Source organism: Gekko japonicus, unplaced genomic scaffold (assembly GCF_001447785.1).
Source record: "Gekko japonicus isolate JY-2015 unplaced genomic scaffold, Gekko_japonicus_V1.1 scaffold470, whole genome shotgun sequence".
Classification (NCBI taxonomy): domain Eukaryota; kingdom Metazoa; phylum Chordata; class Lepidosauria; order Squamata; family Gekkonidae; genus Gekko; species Gekko japonicus.
In genome coordinates, this window is record NW_015174856.1 from 196273 (window position 1) to 219304 (window position 23032).

Sequence of the window (23032 nt, forward strand, 5' to 3'; positions counted from 1 at the left end):
TTCTCAGCACCTTTTCCAATGCTATAATATCTTTTTTGAGATACAGTAACCAGCATTGTACACAGTATTTCAAATGAGGCCACACCATAGATTTATACAGGGGCGTTATGATACTGGCTGATTTGTTTTCAATCCCCTTCCTAATAATTCCCAGCATAGCATTGGCCTTTTTTATTCCAGTCACACACTTAGTTGACATCTTCAGTGAATTATCTCCCACAAATCCAAGATCTCTCTCCTGGTCAGTTCGCCAGTTTGGACTCTATCAACATATATTTATAGTTGGGATTTTTGGGCTCCAGTGTGCATTACCAATGTTGACACTCATTTGCCACAGTGACGCCCACTCACCCAGCCTTGACAGATCCCTCTGGAGTGCCTCACGGTCCTCTATGGTTCTCACCTCCCTGAACAACTTAGTGTCATCCTCAAATTTAGCCACTTCACCACTGACTCCCAACCAATGCTCCCTCTAAGCTGTGGAGTCTTGTGAGCAAAAATTCTACTTTGTGAGCTCCTGGCATTAAAACTATTAGCGAGTGATTTGGCTACTGCATAAATTAGTTTGGCTCTGGGGCCATCCTTCCTGAGCTAAGACAAAAATGTGTGAGCCAGAGGCTAAAAAACTATGAGCTAGCTCACACAAACTCATCTTAGAGGGAACAGTGCTCCCAACTCCAAATCATTAATGAACAAGTTAAAAAGCACCAGACCTAGTACTGAGCCCTGCAGCACCCCACTGCTTACCACCTTCCTCTGTGAAAACTGCCCATTTAGACTCACTCTCTGTTTCCTCTTAATTAACCAGTTTTTAATCCATAAAAGGACTTGTCCTCTTATCCCTTGACTGCTGAGTTGACTTAGGAGCCTTTGATGAGCAACTTTATGAAAAGCATTCTAGAAGTCTAGGTAAACAACATCTACTGGGTCACCCTTGTCCACATGTTTGTTCACCCCCTTAAAGTGAGACAAGATCTTCCCTTTCAGAATCCATGCTGATTCTTCCTCAATAGTTTGTGTTCATCAATGTGCCTACTAATTCTCTCCTTAATTACAGATTCCACCAACTTACCTGGTATCGATGTTAGACTGACCGGCCTGTAATTCCCCAGATCTCCTCTAGAACCTTTTTTAAAGATGGGGGTTACAATAGCTACCTTCTAGTCCTTGGGAATGGAGGCGGATTTTAGTGATAGATTGCATATATTTGTCAGGAGATCCACAAGTTCACATTTGAGTTCTTTCAGAACTCTTGGATGTATGCCATCTGGGCCTGGTGATATGTCAGTTTTTAATTTTTCCGTCAGTCATAGGACCTTCTCTCTCACCATCTCATTCTGACTCAGGTCTTTTGATACCCCTCCCAAAATCAGCGGTTCTGGAGTAGGCAAGCACTTCCCATCTTTCATAGAGGCAAAAAATGCATTCAGCTTCTCTGCCATTTCCCTATCATCCTTTAGTAATCCTTTTAACCCTTGGTCATCCAAGGGCCCCACTGCCTACTGGGCTGTTTTTCTGCTTCTAATGTATTCAGGGGGAGAAATTGTTGGTATTTATGTTTTTTTGCAATATGTTTGTCATAGTCCCTATGTGCTCTATTTTATTTTCCTGACTTTTAGCCTTCCACTGCTTAAAGGAATCCTTTTTATCTTTTACTGCTTCCATTACATTGTTTGTTAACCATGCAGGGCTTTTTAAATACCCATGTGTACCTTTCCTAACCTGCAGCATAGTTTATCTGAGCTTCCAGTATTGTAGTTTTAAATAGTCTCCAAGTTTCCCAAAGGGATTTATCCCTCCTTACATTTCCTTTCAGTTTCTTCTTCACAAGCCCTGTCATTTGAGAGAAGTTACCCTTTCTAAAGTCGAATGTGGTGGTGCTGGTCTTTTTGGGCAATTCCCTATTTACATAAATGCTAAACTTAATAGCATTATGGTCACCGTTCCCAATCGGTGCTATCATGTTCACATCTCTCATCAGGTCTTGAGCATTACTTAGGGCCAATAAACGATGCTGCCTGAATGTAAACATATTAGCCTGCACAGATAGTTCAATTTTGCAAGAAATGCAAGGAAATCCCTGCAGCTTTGTCTTCTGGGTCCCAGGGGTGGCGGGCTGAAGTAATTCATAGGCGATTTGCAGTGACCAATGAGTGCTGAGGAACAGAGCCCTCAGAAGCCGCACTTGTGAATTAATTTCTTCCTCTTAGCTGGAGGTCAGAAGCAGCTATAATTCAACTCCCCTTTAAATGTTGCTGTTGTCTGAAACCCTGAAATGTTAATTGCTTCCTTTATATTATCTGCTTATTTCACCCTTTTAAGCTGCCGTCTGCACCACAGCTCTGTATAAAATGAAAGCAGCTAATCAGAAGAGAGGCAGTGATAAGGTCACACTTCACAACTAAATGCTTTTAAGTCAGAACGTGTTGTGGCACAATTCTTTTCACCTTGATGACATGGCAACATTTGGCCTCTCTTTCCAGAATGCTATGACCATAGTGAGATGCTCAGTAGCAGTGTTTATCCAAACTGCAAGGGGGACAGTGCATCCCACTAAGGAGACTGCGCAGCAGCTACGTACAGCTGTATGTCTACACTTAAGGGATGAAATGCAGTTCTATGTTTTTATTTATTTAAAACAGGGATCCCCCAACCTTTTTTGAGCCTGCAGGCACCCTTGGCATTCTGACATAGGGTGTTGGGCACAACCACAAAATGGCCTGCCATAGGAGGTGGCGCCAACCACAAAATGGTCCACAACAGGAGGCAGAGCCAACCACAAAATGGGTAGCAACAGGAGGTAGAGGCAACCACAAAACAGCCCACCACAGGAGGCAGAACCACAAAATGTCAGGGAGTGAGGTTATGCATAACACTAAGAGTGGCTCATCAGCATTTCAGGTAGAGGTTCTGTTTAACAGTGTGCCTCTTAAAATGGGCATATTTTCTTGCCTATACACTGCTTACCTTTAGTCACTCAGTGAAGATCCTCGTGCTGTGGTGCCAGCTGCTCCTTAAGTAATGTTATTAAAATCTGCTCAGCCTGTCAGAAGATCATCTGGCTTTCTAAAAACATTTGGCAGGTGCCAAGCAAGGTGCAAGTGGGAGCCATGGTAGAGGCAGGTAGAGAAAGAGGTACTTTTCTCCCTTTCTCACAATACAAGAACTCGTGGGCACTCCATGAAATTGCTGAGCGGTCGGGTTAGAACAGATAAAAGGAAGTACTTCTTCACCCAAAGAGTGATTAACACATGGAATTCACTGCCACAGGAGGTGGTGGTGGCTACAAGCATGGACGGCTTCAAAAGGGAATTAGATAAGCATATGGAGCAGAGGTCCATCAGTGGCTATTAGCCACAAGGTATAGATAGGGACTCTGGGGCAAGTGATGCTCTGTCATCTTGGTGCTTGGGGGGGGGGTCAACAGTGGGATGGCACTGGTATTTCTGGCCACTGTGTGATACAGAGTGTTGGACTGGATGGGCCTTTGGCCTGATCCAACATTGGGGTCTCTTATGTTCTCTTATGTTCTTATGGTGCCCAGGGGCAGCATGTTGGGGACCCCTGATTTAGAATATTTCTACGCTGGCTTTCCCCTGAATGTGTCCAAGGCTTCTTACAGCAAGATGCTAACAGCAGCAATAAAAATACAACCAAAAAAATAAAAATACAATTAAAATAATTACAATAAACATTTGAAGCAAAAATCAACACTGACACAGAATGATATCAGTGTTCCAACTACGGACATCTGTGAAATGCTCTCTTAAACAGACTCACTCTACAACTTTTCTAAAAATTATCAGGGTGGGTGGCCTGGCTGGCTTCTTCAGGCAAATCATTCTAAAAGATTGAGGACACAACCAAAAAAACTCAAGTGGATCACATATTTCCAAAAGGTGGAACAGCAAGCAGGAGCTAGTTTGAGGAGCATAGTTGGTGCATAGGTTCATGCAAGGAGAGATGGTCCTTCAGGTATGTATATCCCAGGTCATCAAGGGCTTTGAAAGTAAGAACCAGCAGTGTAAATTGAGCCTGGAAACAATCAGGCAACCAATGAAATTACTTTAAGAAAGCTGCAATGTGTTCATAATGGCTAATCCTAGGTAATTCATTGGCAGCCACATTTTGTATTACTTACAAGTTATCTTTAAGGACAGTCTTGCACAGAGCACATTACAATTTTTACAGCTAAGACTGTGTGAATCAGAGAATATATATGGTACTGACAGACTTTGCCATCTTTGCTATGGGTGATGACTGCTTAGAGTCACTGTAGGTTGGCTGAACCTTGAGGAATTTTTGCACAGCCCATCAACTCTCTTGCGTTCTAAGAATCCCAGTATTAAGTTCAATTTTAAAAGACATTTTAATGATGTAGATCTCACAGTTGTGAAGATATGGCAGTTGAAATTACAAAGGGCAAAAATCAGAACATTTAAAATGCCCATCAAAAGGGCTGTGTGTGGTGTGTCGACATACCAATATGTTTAAAGGCTATCGTTCCCTAAATTCCCCACAATCAGGAGGGACTTCAATGGGGAATAATGCCATAGAGTCCATCTTCTGAAACCGTCATTTTCTCCAGGTGAACTGATCTCTATTGACTGGAGATCAGTTGTAATAGCAGGAGATCTCCAGCCACCACCTGGAAGCTATACAAACAAAACACCCAGAATAATCTGTCATGCTGTACAAATCACACTTGAGACTACTGTCTTCTTATACAGTTCTACTTACAACCAAAATTAATACACATAACAAATAGTTTTGCCACCATGCATAAATGACAACTTATGGAAACTCTTCTCTGCACGAAAGGTGACCACATCAATCTGAAGAGAGACTTGTATTTTCAAGGACTATTAGGTCACTATTCAACTGGCGCAGTTGTCATTCTAAAGGAATAAGGAAACTCTGGGGATCATGAAAAACCTGTACCCCAACCTCAAGAATGGCTGATCTGCATTACTCCAACTACCCCACACAAAGAAACATATCAATTTTGCTATCCCCATGTCTCCTACCAGGCCTCTTCCTTTTACCTCCTCTGCCTGCAATCTGTTGCAATGGCTCTTCAACAAGCAGTATCCAATATAAAGAGCCATACATAACTCCATAGCACTGCTGGACCCAGAACCCCACTGGCATATATTTTACAGGTTCTGAAACATCTCAACAGTAAGGAAAGAACATGTAATTTTTCCAAATATACGTCATCTCTATCAATAACCTGTGAATATACTAGGATTATGGTTATTTTGTATTACAAATCTCATAAGCTTCTATTATCCGACTGGCCAAAGTGATAACACAGAAAAGGAAATAAACCCTTTACTTAGAAATCAATTACTCAATTCACTCAGCTTCCCTAAGATAAGGCAATGGTGAGTAGCCAACAGTCAGAGATCTTCATGTCATCTTGCTCCTGTTTCCTTAGAGCTTGTGAGACGTGCAATACTGGAATACCTACCACTGACTGCATTGGGTTGGTAGGGGAAGGCTTGGCAGGGTGGCTGTATCACACTGCCTCGCCTATCACTGAGGAAGAATGGGACTGGGAAACACTCAGAAACCACCCAGAGAATAATGAAAAAGCCAGAACCAGGTACAAATACAGTTCAAGGCTCTTGCTCTAGTACAATAAAGTCAGTACCACCTTCTTCTCTGTGTGATGGAGCTCTGGGCAGGTAGGCTGTCACAGGGGTGGATATCAGATTCTTTGGCACCAGCCTCCTATACCATATCATACCACACCATGCAAGTAAACACACCATGGATCATCTTTTGCCTCTAAATAGAAAGTGATAGTCAAAGGCATTTAATGAAAATGTCCAAAATATTATTTGGATCTGCATGTTGCTAAGTCGTCGATATAATCCGGACAACCAGAAGGTTCCAGTGCTCTATTTATGTCACCTCTGTTCGCAAATCATCCAGTCTCTCACATGCTCAATAATGTAAAATGGAAGAAAATAAAGTCATTTCCCCTTCACAATGCCTTGCCAAAGGGTGATCCATGTCTCCTGTATTTTCTGTTTTGCGTTTTGATCTTCCTATTGCTTTTCCTTACATAAGAAAGCAAGCAAGAAAAGCTGATCAGGAAAAGACCACTTGGCCTAACAAGCCTGTCCCCCAGAGGGACAGATTTTCGTAACTACTGAGAAAACATAAGAATGGTTTTTGTGCTATACAATTTGATATCACATTTCCTTTCTTGAAAGAAAAGAAGAAGCCTATCTCAAACTCATTTTCATATTATTTGCTTTAATGGTCTCATTTACAAAATGATTCCATATGTTGCCTATTACACTGCATGTTACAGATTTATTTCTGATGTCCTGGTTCAATACCAATTTCCTAACTTTTAAATTAGATCTTCTGTGCTTGGGGGGGGGGGGGAACAACACCATGGGAAACTGTGCATTTTTTTCTTAGGGAGCATATACTGAAAAGATACCATGTAAAATGCAGTCAGAAATACTGCTGCTTATAACAGTTTGTTGACTTTTACCCAAAACCAAAGCAAGTATGAATTCTTCCATGGACTTTTAAAAATTCTGTGCAGGGGATTTTCACACATCCCCTGTATTGATGTGCATGATCTTCTTTGTGATCTCTGTGCATCACACCCATGGGATTATGCACCTGTGCTGATCCGGATCGGTGGTATGCAAAGCTCACGAAGGGATTTTCACGCCTCTCTCTCAGGCATGCACGGGAACCCCACTGCGCATGCCAAAGGAGGAGGGGCACGGACATCCCGCCAGTTCTCTTCTGACTGCCGTGCTGTTAACAGCTCATTTTCTGCCAGTCGGTGAAGAAGCGTTTTTTCCTCTCACGAGGGATTATTGAAATCGTACTTTTTTCGCTTACAGCATTTATTTTATTTTGTTCTTTAGAAATATTTTAAAAAGAACTTTTTGTTGAGGGTTGCCGCTGCCTCAGGCGGCTTCCCGCCTTTCCCCCTCCCTCTCTCTGAGGTAAAATTTCACCTCATTGAAGGACTTTTTTTCTTTTGGACCATTTTACTCTTTTATGGCCAAAAGAGGGGGCTGTTTCAAACTGTGCATTGGCTGTGGCAGCAAACTTGCCCCTCGTGACAGCCACACACTCTGCATTATTTGCCTCGGGGAGACTAATCGCCCAGACGCTTGCCGCCCTTGTGCGAAGTTCTCGAACCAGACTCGCAAGAATAGGGCCACAAGGCTTCGAGTAGCGCTTTGGGAATCGGCATTGACCCCCGTGCCTGTGGGACATATGTCGGCCGAGACTCCTTTGATCTCCCAACCAATAACAACCATGTCGACATTGGGAGGTACCTCGGCACCGAATCCCCCACACCATACAAAGTCGGCATCAGATGGGGGACAGTCTTCTAAGCACTTGGCGTCGAACAAGGCCTCTTCCACCTCTACGCCGGCCAGAAAGAAGAAAATGAGAACCACAAGAAAGCTAAGTCTTCTCTCACTGGCACTGTGCGTAAGCGGCAAGAAAGTGCAAGCGGGCTCTGCATTACCCCCTCTTCAGTGGGCGCAACCCGATGTCATTGATACTCCGGTACTAGAGCTGCCTACGATTGAGTTATTGGACTCACCCTTCCGGCACCTGAACCCCCTGGTATCGGAGGCGTCTGTCAACTCCGGACCAATTTCGGCATTGCCGTTTGAAGTCAAGGAAATGGTCCCGCGTCGGCCCCGTAGAGATCATTCCCAGTCGATGATTTCCTGGGAAAGTGATCGGTCGGCACCGGGCTCTCAACACCATCGATCCCGGTCACTCAGATGCGAGGAGTATCGATATCGACCTGAGGAGCGCCCAGAGTACCGTCATTCCAGGCCCATGCTCTTGTACTCGCCTATACGGGAATTGAGACCGCACTTCCCGACCTACTTTTACCCACCTGTATCGTGGGACCGTAGGGGGCACATGCCTTGTTGGTTCACATCGTATCCGATGTCGGCATCGATGCCATGGCTGATGCCTAGGCCACAGTTGGACTGGGATCGTGGATCACGTCGTTTATGCTCTCCCCACAGTAAGTCTAAGCCTTCCACGTCACAATCCAAAGCCCTAGACAAACCTTGTCACCCAAACTCTCCTCTCCATTCCACCCCTGCTTTACCACCAAAAGTCGCTCTGATACCGGATACTCCTGCAGCATTGGTATCGCCTTCCAGATCCTTCGTCTCCGATACCGGCACCGACGATTCAAAATGCCCTGAATCGCCTGATGATTCTTCAACAAGACCTATGGAGTCGGACAATCTGCCGATCTCTCCTTCAGAGGATCTTTCTTCATATGGCGATTTGATCAAGAGGATGGCACATTCCATTGGTCTATCGATTGTCCAACCCCAACCCTCGGTGTCGGACGCTGTCTTCGATGTCGTGCAGATCGATACCTCCACATCGATCGCTCTCCCGATGTCGACCGTCCTCTTACAGGTGGCTAAGGCCCCATGGGACAAGCTTTCCTCTGCTCCAATGTTGTCCAGACATCTGGATCATATGGAGCGGTGGCGCAGGCAGTTAAATGCCTGCCAGTAAAATCAATAGCGAACAGCCACAATGGCTGTTCGAATCCCCACCGCGGCCGGAGTGAGCTACCGGCCCCAGTCCCAGCTCCCACCAACCCAGCGGCTCAAAAGTAACTACAAGTAGAGAAATGGGGGGGTCACCCTCCTCCTGGTTCCGTGTCAGGAGGGTTGATGGCGACGGCAGCAAGAGAGAAGCGGTGGCGAGGAAGAACAATGGCGGCATCCGGCGGACCGTGGAAGCAACGACGACATCTGAGTGAGGCGGAGCCGAATGACGCAACTGCAGAGCGACGCGGCACGGCTGAAGCCCGACGGGACGAGTAGCTGGAGAAACTCCGCAGTCCTGAAGCAGTGCGCACCAACGGAGGATCCACCTGAAGCCCGCCGATGGTCGCCGCTTGCCAGAGCACCGAGACTGCGCCTGAGCCGCCAAGAAGGAGAGAAACCCGCCGTCTGGGTGCTGTTAGGCAACCCCTCCCCGCACAAACTGTCGCCCTAGGTAGGATTCGACTACTGATGTAGTCTACTTGTAAACCGCTCTGAGACCCACTAGGGGTCATGAGCGGTATAGAAATCACATGTAAATTATAAAAAAAAAATGTATCGGGTCCAAGAGATGGAGGCTGAAATCCTCCATATCCACCCCAAGCCCAACTCCATGGTCATGTTGTCTGCCTCAGAGAGTAAACATACCCTTGCTACCCCTTCTGATAAGGAGAGCAAGAAGTTAGATTCCATTGGTTGTTGTTTTTACTCGGCGGGAGCCCTCGGTATTAAGACATCTAATTATGTTGCATGCGTGGGCCGTTACCAGTACTCACTCTGAGAGCGCTTTACCGACCTTCTGTCCTCTGTACCTGAGGACAAACGTCAGGAGGCCAGGAAGCTGCAAAAGGAAGGCTTGCTGCTCTCTAAACAAATCATCAATTCATCCAAACATACTTTGGACACGTTTTCCAAAACAACGTTGTCCGCAGTTGCCCTACGTAGGCCCTTCACTCAGAGTCTCAGAGCGGCTTACAATCTCCTTCCCTTCCTCTCCCTACAATAGACACTCTGTAAGGTAGGTGGGGCTGAGAGAGCTCTGAGAGAACTGTGACTGACCCAACATTACCTAGCTGGCTGCATGTGAACATAAGAACATAAGAGATGCCAATGTTGGATCAGGCCAAAGGCCCATCCAGTCCAACACTCTGTATCTCACAGTGGCCAGAAATACCAGTGCCATCAGGAGGTCCACCAGTGGGCCCAGGACATTAGAAGCCCTCCCACTGTTGACCCCCCCCAAGCACCAAGATGACAGAGCCTCGAGGTTGCTGGGGGGGTCTCTGCCCCCTCTAAGCCCTTTCGTCCTTGCTCTTGGTCTCGTTACGGCTCCAGACGTCAATACGCTAAGCCGTCACCGGATGAGGACTACAGACCACGTCAGTCCCCGTCTGCAAAACAGACAGCAGTACCAGACCAGACAAAGCAACTTGTCAGACCGAAACAACAACTGGACAGCAACTTGTCAGACCGAAACAACCCAAACCCGGCAAGCATGGCCTTTGACCTCCGCCTGTCTACCTCTTCCGACCCTACCCACCTCCATCCCTATTTGCAGGCCTGGGCCACCATTACGTCGGACCAATGGGTCCTTTCCATCTTAGCTGAGGGCTATTCCATCGGATTCATGGAACTCCCACCTCTAGATCACCAGGGACTCGGTTTTTATTCCTGGTACTTCGTGGTTCCCAAAAGGGACGATGGACAGAGGCCGATCTTAGACCTTCACGGCCTCAACGCCTATATACAATACCGGAAATTCAAAATGACATACCCTACTAGTCATTCTGCCTCTCCTGTCCCAGGGATGCTGGATGGCCACCCTCGACCTCAAGGATGCCTATTTCCATTTAACTATCAACCCCGCCCATCGCAAATACCTCCAATTCGCAATAGGAGGCAGCCACTACCAATAAAGGAGTCTACCGTTTGGCCTCAGCATGGCCCCGCAGGTCTTTACCAAATCGATGGTGGTCGTTGCGGCACATCTTTGCTCCTGCGGCCTGACAGTGTTTCCGTATCTGGATGACTGGCTTCTGGTCACCCCTTCCAGAGACCTTCCCATTCGTCATATATCCCAGGCCCTTAATCTCCTTCGTTGTCTTGGCCTCAAAGTCAACCACAAAAAGTCATGCCTAGCCCCTTCTCAAAGAGTGCAGTTCATAGGGGCGATACTTGACTCCAAAGAGGGTGCAGCTTTCCTGCCCCAGGACAGGACACTAACCCTGACCGTTCTGGCAGAACAGGTTTGACTACGAGACACCTCCTCTGCCTTCCAGATTCAATGCCTTCTGGGCCTAATGGCGGCTACAACCGCAGTCCTTCGCTTTGCAAAGCTGTGAATGCGACCACTCCAGCTTTGGTTCATCCGGCACTTCAAGCCCCTACGGATGTCCAAATCAGTTCATCTTTCCCCACCACAAGAGGCACGCGACTCCCTTCTATGGTGGACGCAGTCGGACAACCTGACGGAGGGGATCTCTTTCCATCCTCTCACTCCTACTCTCACTCTCACAACCGATGCCTCGCTGTGGGTCTGGGGAGCCCACCTCAATGGCCTCTTCGTAGATCACAGGTGGGATGCTGTGACCTCAAGGAAACACATAAACTTTCTGGAAATTTTGGCAATCAAACTGGCATGTCAATGTTTCCAGCCTCTTCTCACATGACAATGCATAACTGTCTTAACTGACAATATGTCAACAGGCGGGGGGAACGGTCTCCTGCAGTCTCTGCCTCCTGGCTCTAGACCTTTGGGCCTGGTGCATGCCTCTGCACATCTTTCCCATTGCCTCACACATTGCTGGCAAGGCCAATATGCAGGCGGACCTGCTAAGCAGGGGTCTCTCTCAGCGTCACGACTGGAAGCTGAACTGGACCTACCTACGTCCCATGTTTCAAAGGTGGGGTACGCCTCACATCGACGTCTTCGCCACCAGGTGCAACTCAAAGTGCAACCTGTTTTGCTGCAGGGTGGCTCAGGATCCCAAGGCTTTGGGAGACAGACTCCTGTACCCATGGGACAACAACTTCCTATGTATGTTCCCGCCTCTGCCTCTGCTGCTGAGGACGGTCCAAAAACTCATGAGGGTCCATACGAGGTGCATCCTGATTGCCCCCTGGTGGCTGAGGCAACCTTGGTTCACCAATCTCCTCTCGCTAGCCAAGGCGCGCCATCCCCTCCCACAGGTGCCAGATCTGCTCCTGGAGGAGGGAGGAGCTCTGCTATTCCATGAAGTATACAAGCTCAAGCTAACAGCTTATCTCATGGACACTTAGCATTCTCAAACAGAATCACCACTGTGCTACTTAATGCCAGGAAAGATTCTATGCAACGTTCCTACAGTGGGAAGTGGGCTTGCTTCTTGGCCTCCATACAGTCCTCTGACGTCCCCCCGGCTTCTGTCAGGATTGACCAGGTCTTAGACTTTCTGCTCTCGCTGGCAGAGAAGGGGCTCTCGCACTCCTCAATCAGGGTGTATTTGTCGGCAATTTCTGCCTACCATCCGGGCTTCAATGGCTTTTCCATTTTTTCTTACCCAATCTCAAAGAGATTTATGAAGGGTCTCCTCCACTTGTATCCATCGATCCGTTCACTGGTACCCTTGTGGGATTTACCGCTGGTGCTCCGCCATCTCATTGGGCAGCCCTTTGAGCCCAAGGCGACTTGCGAGCTAAAGCATGCAGCATGGAAAACTGCCTTTCTCGTCGCCATCACCTCGGCTAGGAGGGTGGGCGAACTTGTGGCCCTGCGTCATGATCCACCCTTCTTTGTTTTCCTACTGGACAGTGTGAGACTGGTGCCTGACATATCCTTTCTGCCTAAAGTGGTCTCCGAATTTCACCTAGTCTCGGAGATCTTATTGCCTAATTTCTTCCCTAACCTGGAGGATGGACAACAGCGTCTCCTCCACACTCTAGATGCTAGGAGAGCACTGCTTTTTTACCTAAATAGGACACATTCAAGTAGGAGGGACAATCATTTATTTGTCTCCTACTCCAGTCACTCTGCAGGGCTAAAGATCTCAGCACAATGTCTCTCCAAATGGATTGTCGAGACTATTAAGCTGTGCTACCTGCTGGCTAAGTGGCCATTACCTTTGCCTGTTCGAGCACACTCCACAAGATCCGTGGCTACATCCACAGCCTTCTTGAGGGGTGCTTCCCTGTTGGCAATCTGTGGGGCTGCGACATGGTCTACTCCGAACACCTTCATCAAGCACTATGCTGTTGATGTTCGTGAGCGCCACAGAGTGGACCTTGGTCGTCTAGTCCTTTCATCAGCAGAGCATTGAATTTGCAACAGCTCCCACCTCCAGGTGAGCCACTGCTTTTCAATCTCCCATGGGTGTGATACACAGACACCATGAAGAAGATAAACAGGTTGCTTACCTGTAACTGATGCTCTTCGAGTGGTCATCTGTCCAGTCACACCACCCGCCCGTCCTTCCCCACTGCTGTCACTTCAGTACTTTTCTCTGGTTATTGACATGACAGCGGTCAGAAGGAACTGGCAGGATGTCCGCGCCCCTCCTCCTTGGGCATGCGCAGTGGGGTTCCCGTGCATGCCTGGGAGAGAGGCGCAAAAATCCCTTTGTGAGCTTTGCATACCACCGATCCGGATCAGCGCAGGTGCATAATCCCATGGGTGTGACTACACAGATGACCACTCGAAGATCATTTATTTATTTATTGAGATTTTTACCCCACCCTCCCCGCAGAGCGGGCTCAGGGTGGCTTACAAGGGGCAAAGCCCATATAAAACACATAAAAACAATAAAAACATTAATAACAGTTGTATTCAATTTAAAAACAAGATGGTCTCCGGATACATGCCAGATGGTAAACAGACAGTTCTCCAGGGATGATGTTAACCTATAGCCTATCCCAACCAGGTAAATCCAGTGGTATCAGTCACACAGAAATTGTGGCGGATCTTCCCGGCCCATCCTTAATCCCGATGATGTCCACCACATTGGTAGCGGTGGTAGTTGCGGCCCCTATTTGAAAGCTGGCGGAAGAGCTCCGTCTTACAGGCCCTGCGGGACTGCATAAGGTCCCGCAGGGCCCTGATCTCCTCCGGGAGCTCGTTCCACCAGGTAGGGGCCACCACTGAAAAGGATCTGGCCCTAGTCATGGCAAGCCTTGCCTCCTGGGGGCCTGGAATCACCAGGCAATGTTGTGCCTTGGACCGAAGTGCTCTTGGGGGTATATGTGGGGAAAGGCGGTCCCTCAGGTAAGTCGGACCCTGGCCATGTAGGGCTTTAAAGGTAAGTACAGCGGATTCAGTATGCTATTGGCAGCCAGTGCAGCGCTTTCAGTCCAGGCTGGATGTGCTCCCACTTGGGGAGGCCCATCATCAGCCTGGCCGCCGCATTCTGCACTAGCTGCAGCTTCTGGATCCGCCCCAAAGGCAGCCCCATGTAGAGAGCGTTACAGTAGTCTAACTTTGAGGTGACTGTTGCATGGATCACTGTAGCCAGGTCATCGCGGCCGAGGAAGGGAACCAACTGCCGAATCAGCCTAAGATGATAAAATGCTGATCTGGCAGTGGCTGCCACCTGGGCCTCCATAGTTAAGGAGGGGTCCAGGAGCACTCCCAAACTCCTAACCTCTGACGCTGGCACCAACGGCGCCCCATCGAAGGTCGGGAGAGGGCGCCCCAACCCCGGTCCGCTCCGACTCAGGCACAGGTCCTTCGTCTTCGCTGGGTTTAGTTTCAGCCGGCTTAGCCTGAGCCACCCAGCCACGTCCTGTAGTGCCTGGTTCAGGTCTTCTGGGTCGGAGCCCAACCGGCCGCCCAACATCAGATAGAGCTGGGTGTCATCAGCATATTGATGGCAACCCAGCCCAAACCTCCTGGCAATCTGGGCGAGGGGGCGCATGTAGATGTTAAACAACATCGGGGAAAGCACTTCCCCCTGAGGCACACCACATTGAAGTGGGTGCCTCCGGGATTGCTGTTCCCCTATCGCCACCCTCTGTCCCCGACCTTGGAGAAAAGAGGCAAGCCATTGAAGAGCGAGCCTCTGTATCCCCACGTCGGTGAGGCAGTGGGTCAGCAACTGGTGGTCAACCATGTCAAACACGGCCGACAGATCTAACAACAACAGTGCCGCCACACCGTCTCGATCCAGATGCCTCCGAAGGTCATCAGTCAGGGCGACCAGCACTGTCTCCGTCCCATGACCTGGGTGAAAGCCGGACTGGAATGGATCCAGGACAGAAGCATAATCCAGAAAGCTCTGAAGCTGTGTCGCCACCGCCCTCTTAATCAATTTGCCCAAATAGGGCAAATTGGACACCGGCCGATAGTTGGCCAATCCAGCTGGGTCCAAAGTTGGTTTTTTCAGGAGAGGACGGACCATCGCCTCCTTGAGTGCCTCAGGGAACCGTCCCTCCAGGAAGGACTTGTTGATAACCTCCCTTACGGCACCTTGAAACCCCTCATGGCCCGCTTTAATGAGCCAGGAAGGGCACGGATCAAGATGGCACGTGGTTGGGGCACAGATATGAGCAGTCTGTCAACTTCCTCCAGACTGAGCAGGTCAAAACATTCTAAACCCTGCGAAGGCGCGCAAGGGGCCTCAAGTTCGCTCACTGTTTCAATTGTGGCAGGGAGGTCACGGCGGAGTGTCAAGACTTTATCTGCAAAATAGCTCGCAAAAGCCTCACAGCCAATATCCAATTCCCTACTGTTTTGTCTGCCATGGGGCAGAGCTGTGAAAGACCGAATTGTTCTAAATAATTGGGCTGGGCATGAGCTCGCAGATGCAATTCTGGCTGCATAGAACTTCCTCTTAGCAGCCTTGACTGCCATCTCATAGGATCTCATAAACGTCCTATAGGATGTTCTTGATGCTTCATCGCAAGCACGCCGCCACTATCTCTCTAGCCATCTTAGCTCTCGTTTCATGAGCCGCAACCCCTGGGTATACCAAGGGGCCAGCCTAGAGCGATAGCGCAGAGGGCGCTTGGAAGCGATCTCATCGATGGCTGTGGAGAGTCGGTCATACCAGTCCTCCACAAGCTCATCCAATGAGCCGCCAGGGGGCATTGGATCCCGCAGAGCCATCTGAAGCCGAACAGCATCCATTTGGTTCCGCGGGTGAGCTAAAATCTGCTCGCCACCTAAACAGGTTTGGGGTGGGACATTCAGACGAGCCTTCAGGGTAAAGTGGTCCGACCATGGTACTGCCACTGCAGTAATCTGGTCCACTATAATCCCTGCCATGAAGATCAAATCGAGCGTGTGCCCGGCCTGGTGTGTGGGGATCGCTACACATTGAGAGAGTCCCAGTGCCGCCATAGACGAAACCAGGTCCGCAGCCTGGCTGGAAGCATCATCGGCATGGACGCTGAAGTCACCCAAGACCAAAAGCCTAGGGTGCTTCAGCGCCCAGCCTGATACGGTCTCCAGTAGGTACACTAGCCAGATCGCCAAACTCTCCACAGTCCCCAGCACGAAGCCGACACACTCCATGCACGTGATCTCCAGTGGGGGGAGCGCCCTGAAGGAGAAAGCCTCCCGAATAAAAATCACCACACCTCCCCCCCGCCCCTTGGTCTGCGATTGATGTAGGACCGAGAACCCGGTTGGGGCAAGTTGGGAGAGAGCTACTGTCTCCCCGTCCCGCACCCAGGTCTCAGTCATGCATGCCAGGTCCACCTGTTGTTCCATGACGAAGTCCCGAAGGACTGTCATCTTATTGTTGATGGACCTGGCATTACACAACACCAATGAGGGAAGGGGGTACTTCAACCTAGCCCCACTGCAGACCTCCTTCGGGATGGGTTGTAGGCTGGAAGGGTGCCGAGCCCTTCTTTTTCTCAACACCCTTCCCTTGACCTTCTGCCTAGACCCACCGCTAAACTTTTCCCCTCCCCAAGAGCACCGGAATATGTTGCTCAACCATAGCTTCCCCAGCCGGTCTCCGCGGTGCCATCAGACCACTGGTCTCAACTAATCAGGCTAATTCCTCCTCTCCAAGCCGAACGCAGTATCGGCTCCTGGTGCTACGATTCTAAATTGTCTAACAATGTTGGCAATTATAATAGCATGTACAACAGGGCAACTTTGTTCGTCAATATCTCTAACTTAGGTAAAAATCCTAACTTGAAACCAATTTGATGCAATCCCCAACTACAATCTCCACCTAGTAAATCCAGTAGCCTTTGAAGCCTATTTACTTATTTTATTATATCCTCTTATTCCCCCCTCACTCACTCCCTATGGCCAATTTACCCAACACTGGAACCGCCTATCATTTAATATATAATTTAAATAACAACCCAATCAATTAACAAACATCATTATAGGGCTACCAAATTCATTCGTCAATTTCATCAAATAATCAACAGGTTAATCAATGATCAAGGGTGGGATAACAATTACATTCAATACCAATAGGACAACACAGCCACTAACAAATCAAATATCCATACCCCAATGATAAAACCCCTCTATCCCCTCTCTAACTGTAACTGTGACCTGTTTTTCACATGTGTCAGTTTGTGTCTGAGTGGTTAAATGTGCAATAGTTGCACTACTGAACCCTTATGAATCCTTTATAACAATTTATTGTTTTCTCTGTGATGCATCTTACTGTTGGGCAGATGTCACCTTTGTATCTTATATTATTGTGTAGTTCTAAGTGATCATGTTTTATTGCACTTAACTTAGTATTTATAACTTCCATTAAATTCCTTCTTTATGTGAAAAAAATTGGCCATTGTGTTGGCGGCATTATTCCACCTTATCAGAAAGCAGCCCCATCCCTGTTTGAGCAGGTGTCAATTCATAGAATGGGTATCAGTCAGTTTCCCATAGCCAATGGAAAAAAGCAGCTTAGACAGGATCAACATTCAAAAGAAGCTACCATTGAGCTTCCTTTATTCTATTATAATCTTGCTCTTTACATTTACAAGCTCCTATATGATTTGCTTATTGTTTCTACATTTGTTACATTATATATCTCTGTGAATGTTACATTCCCAACTCAAACCTTAATAGAATCAGTTCACATGTGCACCTGGACATAGTTTGATTCACACAATCTCATTCCATCTTTGTTCCCCTTAAATCTACTCTGGGGAAGAATACAGGAATCTATTTCTCCCTCTGTCACAGGGTGGCAAAATGTGGCCAAATGTATGTATAAACTATACAATTTGGCAATGCTTAACTGTTTTAGTAGTTATAGTGGTATACTCCGATTTAGGGCTGCAGAATTTTAGAACACAAAAATTGCACCACAGTTCTAACTACATTTACTTGGAAGCAGGAAAGTGGGTTTCAAATCGCAGCACATCATACAAGTCATTTACAGCACTGCTGATATTGAATTCAGCATTAAAAGTCTAAGAACACTGGATAGTTAATCTTTCCTGAAGGGAACACCAGTGAAGTCAAGGATATCTAGCTGTTTGGTGAAACAGTCTGACCACAGCGCAAGAAGATCTGGCTACACAGCTCACAGTAATTCCATATGAAACCATCACACATCAAATCAGATTAATGGTTTATCTAGCAGTAGGTCCCAAGGTCTCAGGGAGAGCCAAGGTCTCTGAGATACTTTAACCAGAGGTGCTGGGATTAAGCCAGGAATCTCATACATACAGAATACACACAATAGTATTGATCTACGATCCCTCCCATTTTCTACATGCAAAAGCCAGTAACTGAAACAGCAGTTATCAAAGGCACACCTAGTGCATCTGTCATCACAACTCAATGAGCATTAAGAAAATGAAAGCTGACCATCATGAGAATCTTTAAAGTAATACAATTAAGAATTGAAAAGAAAGGGAAAGACTCACCTCCAATAAACTAGCACAGCAATTAGAAGTATGAGGCACACAAATGTCAAGGCTGAGACTACGATGAGGGGAATGATCCATTCCATTTTGCCAGGAGCAGGTCTGGTTGCCATACTGGAAATATTCTTCCCTGCTGTACATTGAGCAAACAAGAACGGCAAAATCAGTAGTGACAGAAACAAACTGAGCTGGTACAAATACTTTATTTACACACTAGGTTTGCAAACCTGGGTTGACCATTTGAGTGTACACTCCACAAGAAGCTGCAGCCGATCTAAGGATCGTGTCATAGCAAACACGGCTTTGTTGTTTTCACACAATTTTTGCTGTATGCTTAAAGCATCCCAAGTGTGTCTGCACAGTAGCCCCAAGTTAAAATACTCTTCCTTTTCACAGGAGTGAAGAAGAGATTTAAAAAAATAAAGGCGAGTGTTTCATAAAACATGGAATGAAACTGAACACAAGTAGTTCTAAGAAGGAAAAGCTTTGGTTGTTGGAACAGAAAATAACTGGTATGATCAAATATTCCTTTTGGTTCCAACATCAAGTAGTCACAACCACAGCGTGCATTAGTATTATCTATGTTCTCAGTTTTTTCCCTCATGTGGCTGTTTTCATTTTCCCCCAAGGCTTTAAACACCGCACTGTAACCACAATTCACTGCAGCGTCTTCTCATTGCGAAGTCTGAGATGGCTTTGCAGATGTAGCTTGCTTATGTCTTCCTGAGTTACAAAATATACAATGTACAATACCTGCCTTAAACCTAGATATTGTCACTGTTTCCTACAAAAATGGATGGAGAGGATGAAGGTATCACAGTCTGACTTCCCCAACTTATAGAAGTTTGCAATCAGAATGCTAAATTATAAAATATTCCACAATTGAATACATTTAAATGCTAAAGAGCAATCCACTCACACACACCCTTTGGGACTGCATCCATATTGTAAGTCAAATTTCACCAGGGTGTGAAGCATGATTCTGCCAGGGTTCTCATTTTGCTTTAGCCTGGCATGCTTGAGGAACACCCTCAGTCTGGCTTGCTTTCTCATGAAACAGTCTCTAAGATCATACTCTGCAGTTGCTTCCCATAATACATGTCTGCAGCTTCCTGACTCTACTAGTTAATAACATGCATTTGCTCCACTTATGCAATATTTATTTATCTCTTGCCTTCATCCTCAGTAGGAACCCAACATGGCTTACATTGAACTCCTCTCTTCCACTAAAAGGTGGGTTTTAATACGAACTACAGATTTTCAGTCTATTAGCATCCATCAGTGTTAATGGAAAGGTCTTATTCCAGCAACTTAAACAAATTTCTATTCTAGAATCATGATTATTGTCCCACTGTGGTACATATGATCCATCTGACACATGTTTGGATATCTGGAGAGTGTGCCTGACATCATGTAATTTGTGCTACATGGCATCTGATTGAAGACATCAATCCCCATGGCTTGGTTTTATTTATTTAGAAAATTTGTATGCCATCTTGCTAGACCCTGGGTGAAGTGGCTCACAGCAAAAACAATAAGACAATACCAACAAGTAAAAAACAACAACAAACAAACAAAACAAGTCCAGCCAATAAAAACAAGAGAAACGGGGCATAAAAGCAGCATAAACCTACAGAGATGTCATGCGCTGTGACCAATTTAAATCCATTTATTACGGACTGCTTATTTTATTTACAGAAGTCCACTGCTCAAGAAGATTCGGCAGCTCTGGCTTCAGTGAGGGCAGAACTGTGTTCACAGCCTGAAGCTCTCCTAGTGCCCATCAGTCTCAGAGCTGGTTAGCGCAAACCACGGCAAGACAAAAACCAGTTTTCGTTCAACTCCCAAACATACAAACCATTCCAAGAAAACTTCTGTCCAAATGGCTGCTTCTCTGTTTAGGATCACACTGTGACACTTAGTGCTAGCAGCCTGGCCAAGTTTGCACAGAATGACTTGAGCCACTAAATCTCAGTTTCAACTCCCAATGCTCCTTTCGTTGGGTTACACCAAAGAAAAGAATTGCAGGGACCAATGAGATTTCTCTCCAATACCAGCAGTGGCCACACCACATCAGCCTTGTGAATAATTTGAACATCTGAAGGACAGTAAATGATGTGGTTTTGCACAACCATTTTACATTCCTTTATGCAGGGTCCAGGAACAAAGCTATTCACATTACATTTGATGTTATATTATGTTTCTCAAGCAAAAGATGTAATGAACATAATGTCTCTGTCCGTATTTGAAAACAAGAGAACTGCCAGAGGCATTAGTGTCTGTACATTACCTCAGGTGAAGAAAAGATTCCTGTCACATTGCTTCCCTCAGACACATATATTGTTTTAGGCACAACATTCTCTTGCATAACTCTAAAGCACCACGTTTGTTCTTAGCGTCTTCTCCTAGTCTCTCTTTTGTGGTGAAGTATCAATATACTTTGAGCCAGCAGCAAATCTTAGCAGAGAAACAAAGTGGCCTTTTCAGCAGGAGAGGGAAAAACACAAGTACATGGAAAGCAGGAGTGAAACTTAAAAAAGAAGAGAGGAAAGGTTAATTGTAAAGTACTCTTTGCCAAGTCCTTCGAAACAGCCAAGGAGGGACTCCGCTGCTAGCCCAGCAAGACACCTTTGTAGTCTCAAAAATTCGCCAACCATGCAGATCTTGAAGTCAACTGTGCTTAAATGAGACGCTCTGAGCAGGGAAGGAAGAGAAAATATACCCTAAGATTATAAATCAGGGGGAAAAGAGAGATGAAATATTAACTTGAAGGGGGGGGGGATATCTGACCAAAATGAATGAAAACCACAGAATAATCAAGCTTTGCGTCAACATTTCCCTCCCGGTGTTAAGTATGCAATACTTTAAGAAGAGATTGTTTGGATGTGATGACTTCAGGTCTAGGTCTGGGAAGTCATCTAAGATACACAACTACTTCCATAAAGAAGCTGAGACTATGTAGGAGAAAACAATAGTAATAAAGAAAGCGAACACAGATGACGTGGACAACAGGTTTGTGTTAAGAGAGTTCTACTTTGTTAGCCATTTGTCCTTGACTACTGCAACAATTGTTAGTATTTAACATTTATCACAATAACAATAGATCATACACATCAGTGTACAAAACTGAAATGGCACAAACTTGCTCTAATAGGTACTGGCAAGACAAAAGGAAGAGGGCAGAACCTGACAAAGTAGCTGCAAGGATGTGTCCCGGGGTACAGTTGGATGGGAAGGCACACAATACAACAGACTTGCAGAAGTCTAAGCAAGCCTGGGCCAGTGCCTTGATGGAAGATCTCCAGGGGAAAACCACACACATCCCCTTGGATTCCACAACAGAAGAAGGGTAGGCTATAAACTAGGAGGAATTAACTGGTAGCAGTCAAGATAGATGAGGGTGGAATTACATGTGGATAACATAGTTCATGTATTTCCCCCTTTCAAAGACAAAATGAGAGGGGGGGTCTTACTTCAACTGTAAAAAGAGCACACTGGAGGATGGAACTGAACTGGCCAAATCTCCTTGCAATTGGTTGCTCCAGTCATCTTTCTCCATTCTTGACTCCAAAACCAGAACTGATCTGAGAAGGGGGTGGGGGTGGGGAATGGCTGGAAGAATGGACTGAGGAGACAGCACAGTGCCCCTGGGGGGAACATCAGCATCATTCTTCCATGTATTCCTTTTACTGATAAATTAGGAATCCTCCCTCCCTATTTTATATAATTTAATTGATGTGTCTTAAATGTGGTATTTTATTGTAGTCGCTGATTGCACCTTAAATAATTCCATATACCATCTTGAAGAGAAAGAAAAGATGGGTCTGGATATGCAGAGAAGAGAACAGGACTGAAATATCTGGAAACATTTCCAAGACTATCAAAGGAAGCATCATATCAAGCAATGAGAAGAGCAAGTCCTGACTGACTTCAGAGAAACTCCAAAATCTGTGAGACACTTCATTGCTTTCTGAACATCTGGGAGGCTCAACATGACAAGGATGACCCCTATGACCCTTGGACCTGAGGGGAGGCATTGACCCCACAGCTTTGCTGGGCCTCAGAGGTATCCAACATACCTCAGCAGGATGTCAGAGAGAAGAACCTGCACCTCAAGGAATGGGCATGGTTACTTGCAAATGTTGGCTAGTTACTAAGGGGTGTTAGAATTTGTGGACCCCTATACTGAGCTTCAAAAAAGGACATGGCCAAGTTCAAAGGGGATAGGAATATCAGTCAATGTTAGCCAAGAGGGTCAACGTCCCATTGCAATAGTATGTAACAGAACACTCAGATGCCATTTTCTTTTAAAGCAAAAAACATCTTGCTGTGGGAAGTCTGGAGCAAAGAAATGGCTGGGAATGGGTGGCTCAATTCTTTTTCCACCCTGCACCCAAACCACCACCCACACAAGTCATTTCCCCCCTAGTGATCCCAGTTTCAAGCATACCTTTATTATCCTGAGCAGAGAAATGGCAGGAAAGGGGAGGGGCAACAGTAACCAATTACTCATAATTTACTCATTCCGAATTGCCACTCCATAAAGCTCTTTTTTGTAATAACCCTTAGCACTGAATTACTTGTATTGTTACTGTTATTATATAGTTAAGCCACAAACTAGCTGTTTC

At 46.4% G+C, this 23032-nt stretch overlaps 1 protein-coding gene across 1 annotated transcript in view; it reads right to left on the reverse strand.

Moving 5' to 3' along the window:
- Positions 1–23032, reverse strand: part of PTPRG (protein tyrosine phosphatase, receptor type G) — a 355564-nt gene that overhangs the window by 98218 nt on the left and 234314 nt on the right. Inside the window, exon 11 of the mRNA XM_015424628.1 lies at positions 18405–18537. Within this exon, the coding sequence (XP_015280114.1) occupies positions 18405–18537 (133 nt within the window). The remainder of the gene's footprint in view (positions 1–18404; positions 18538–23032) is intronic.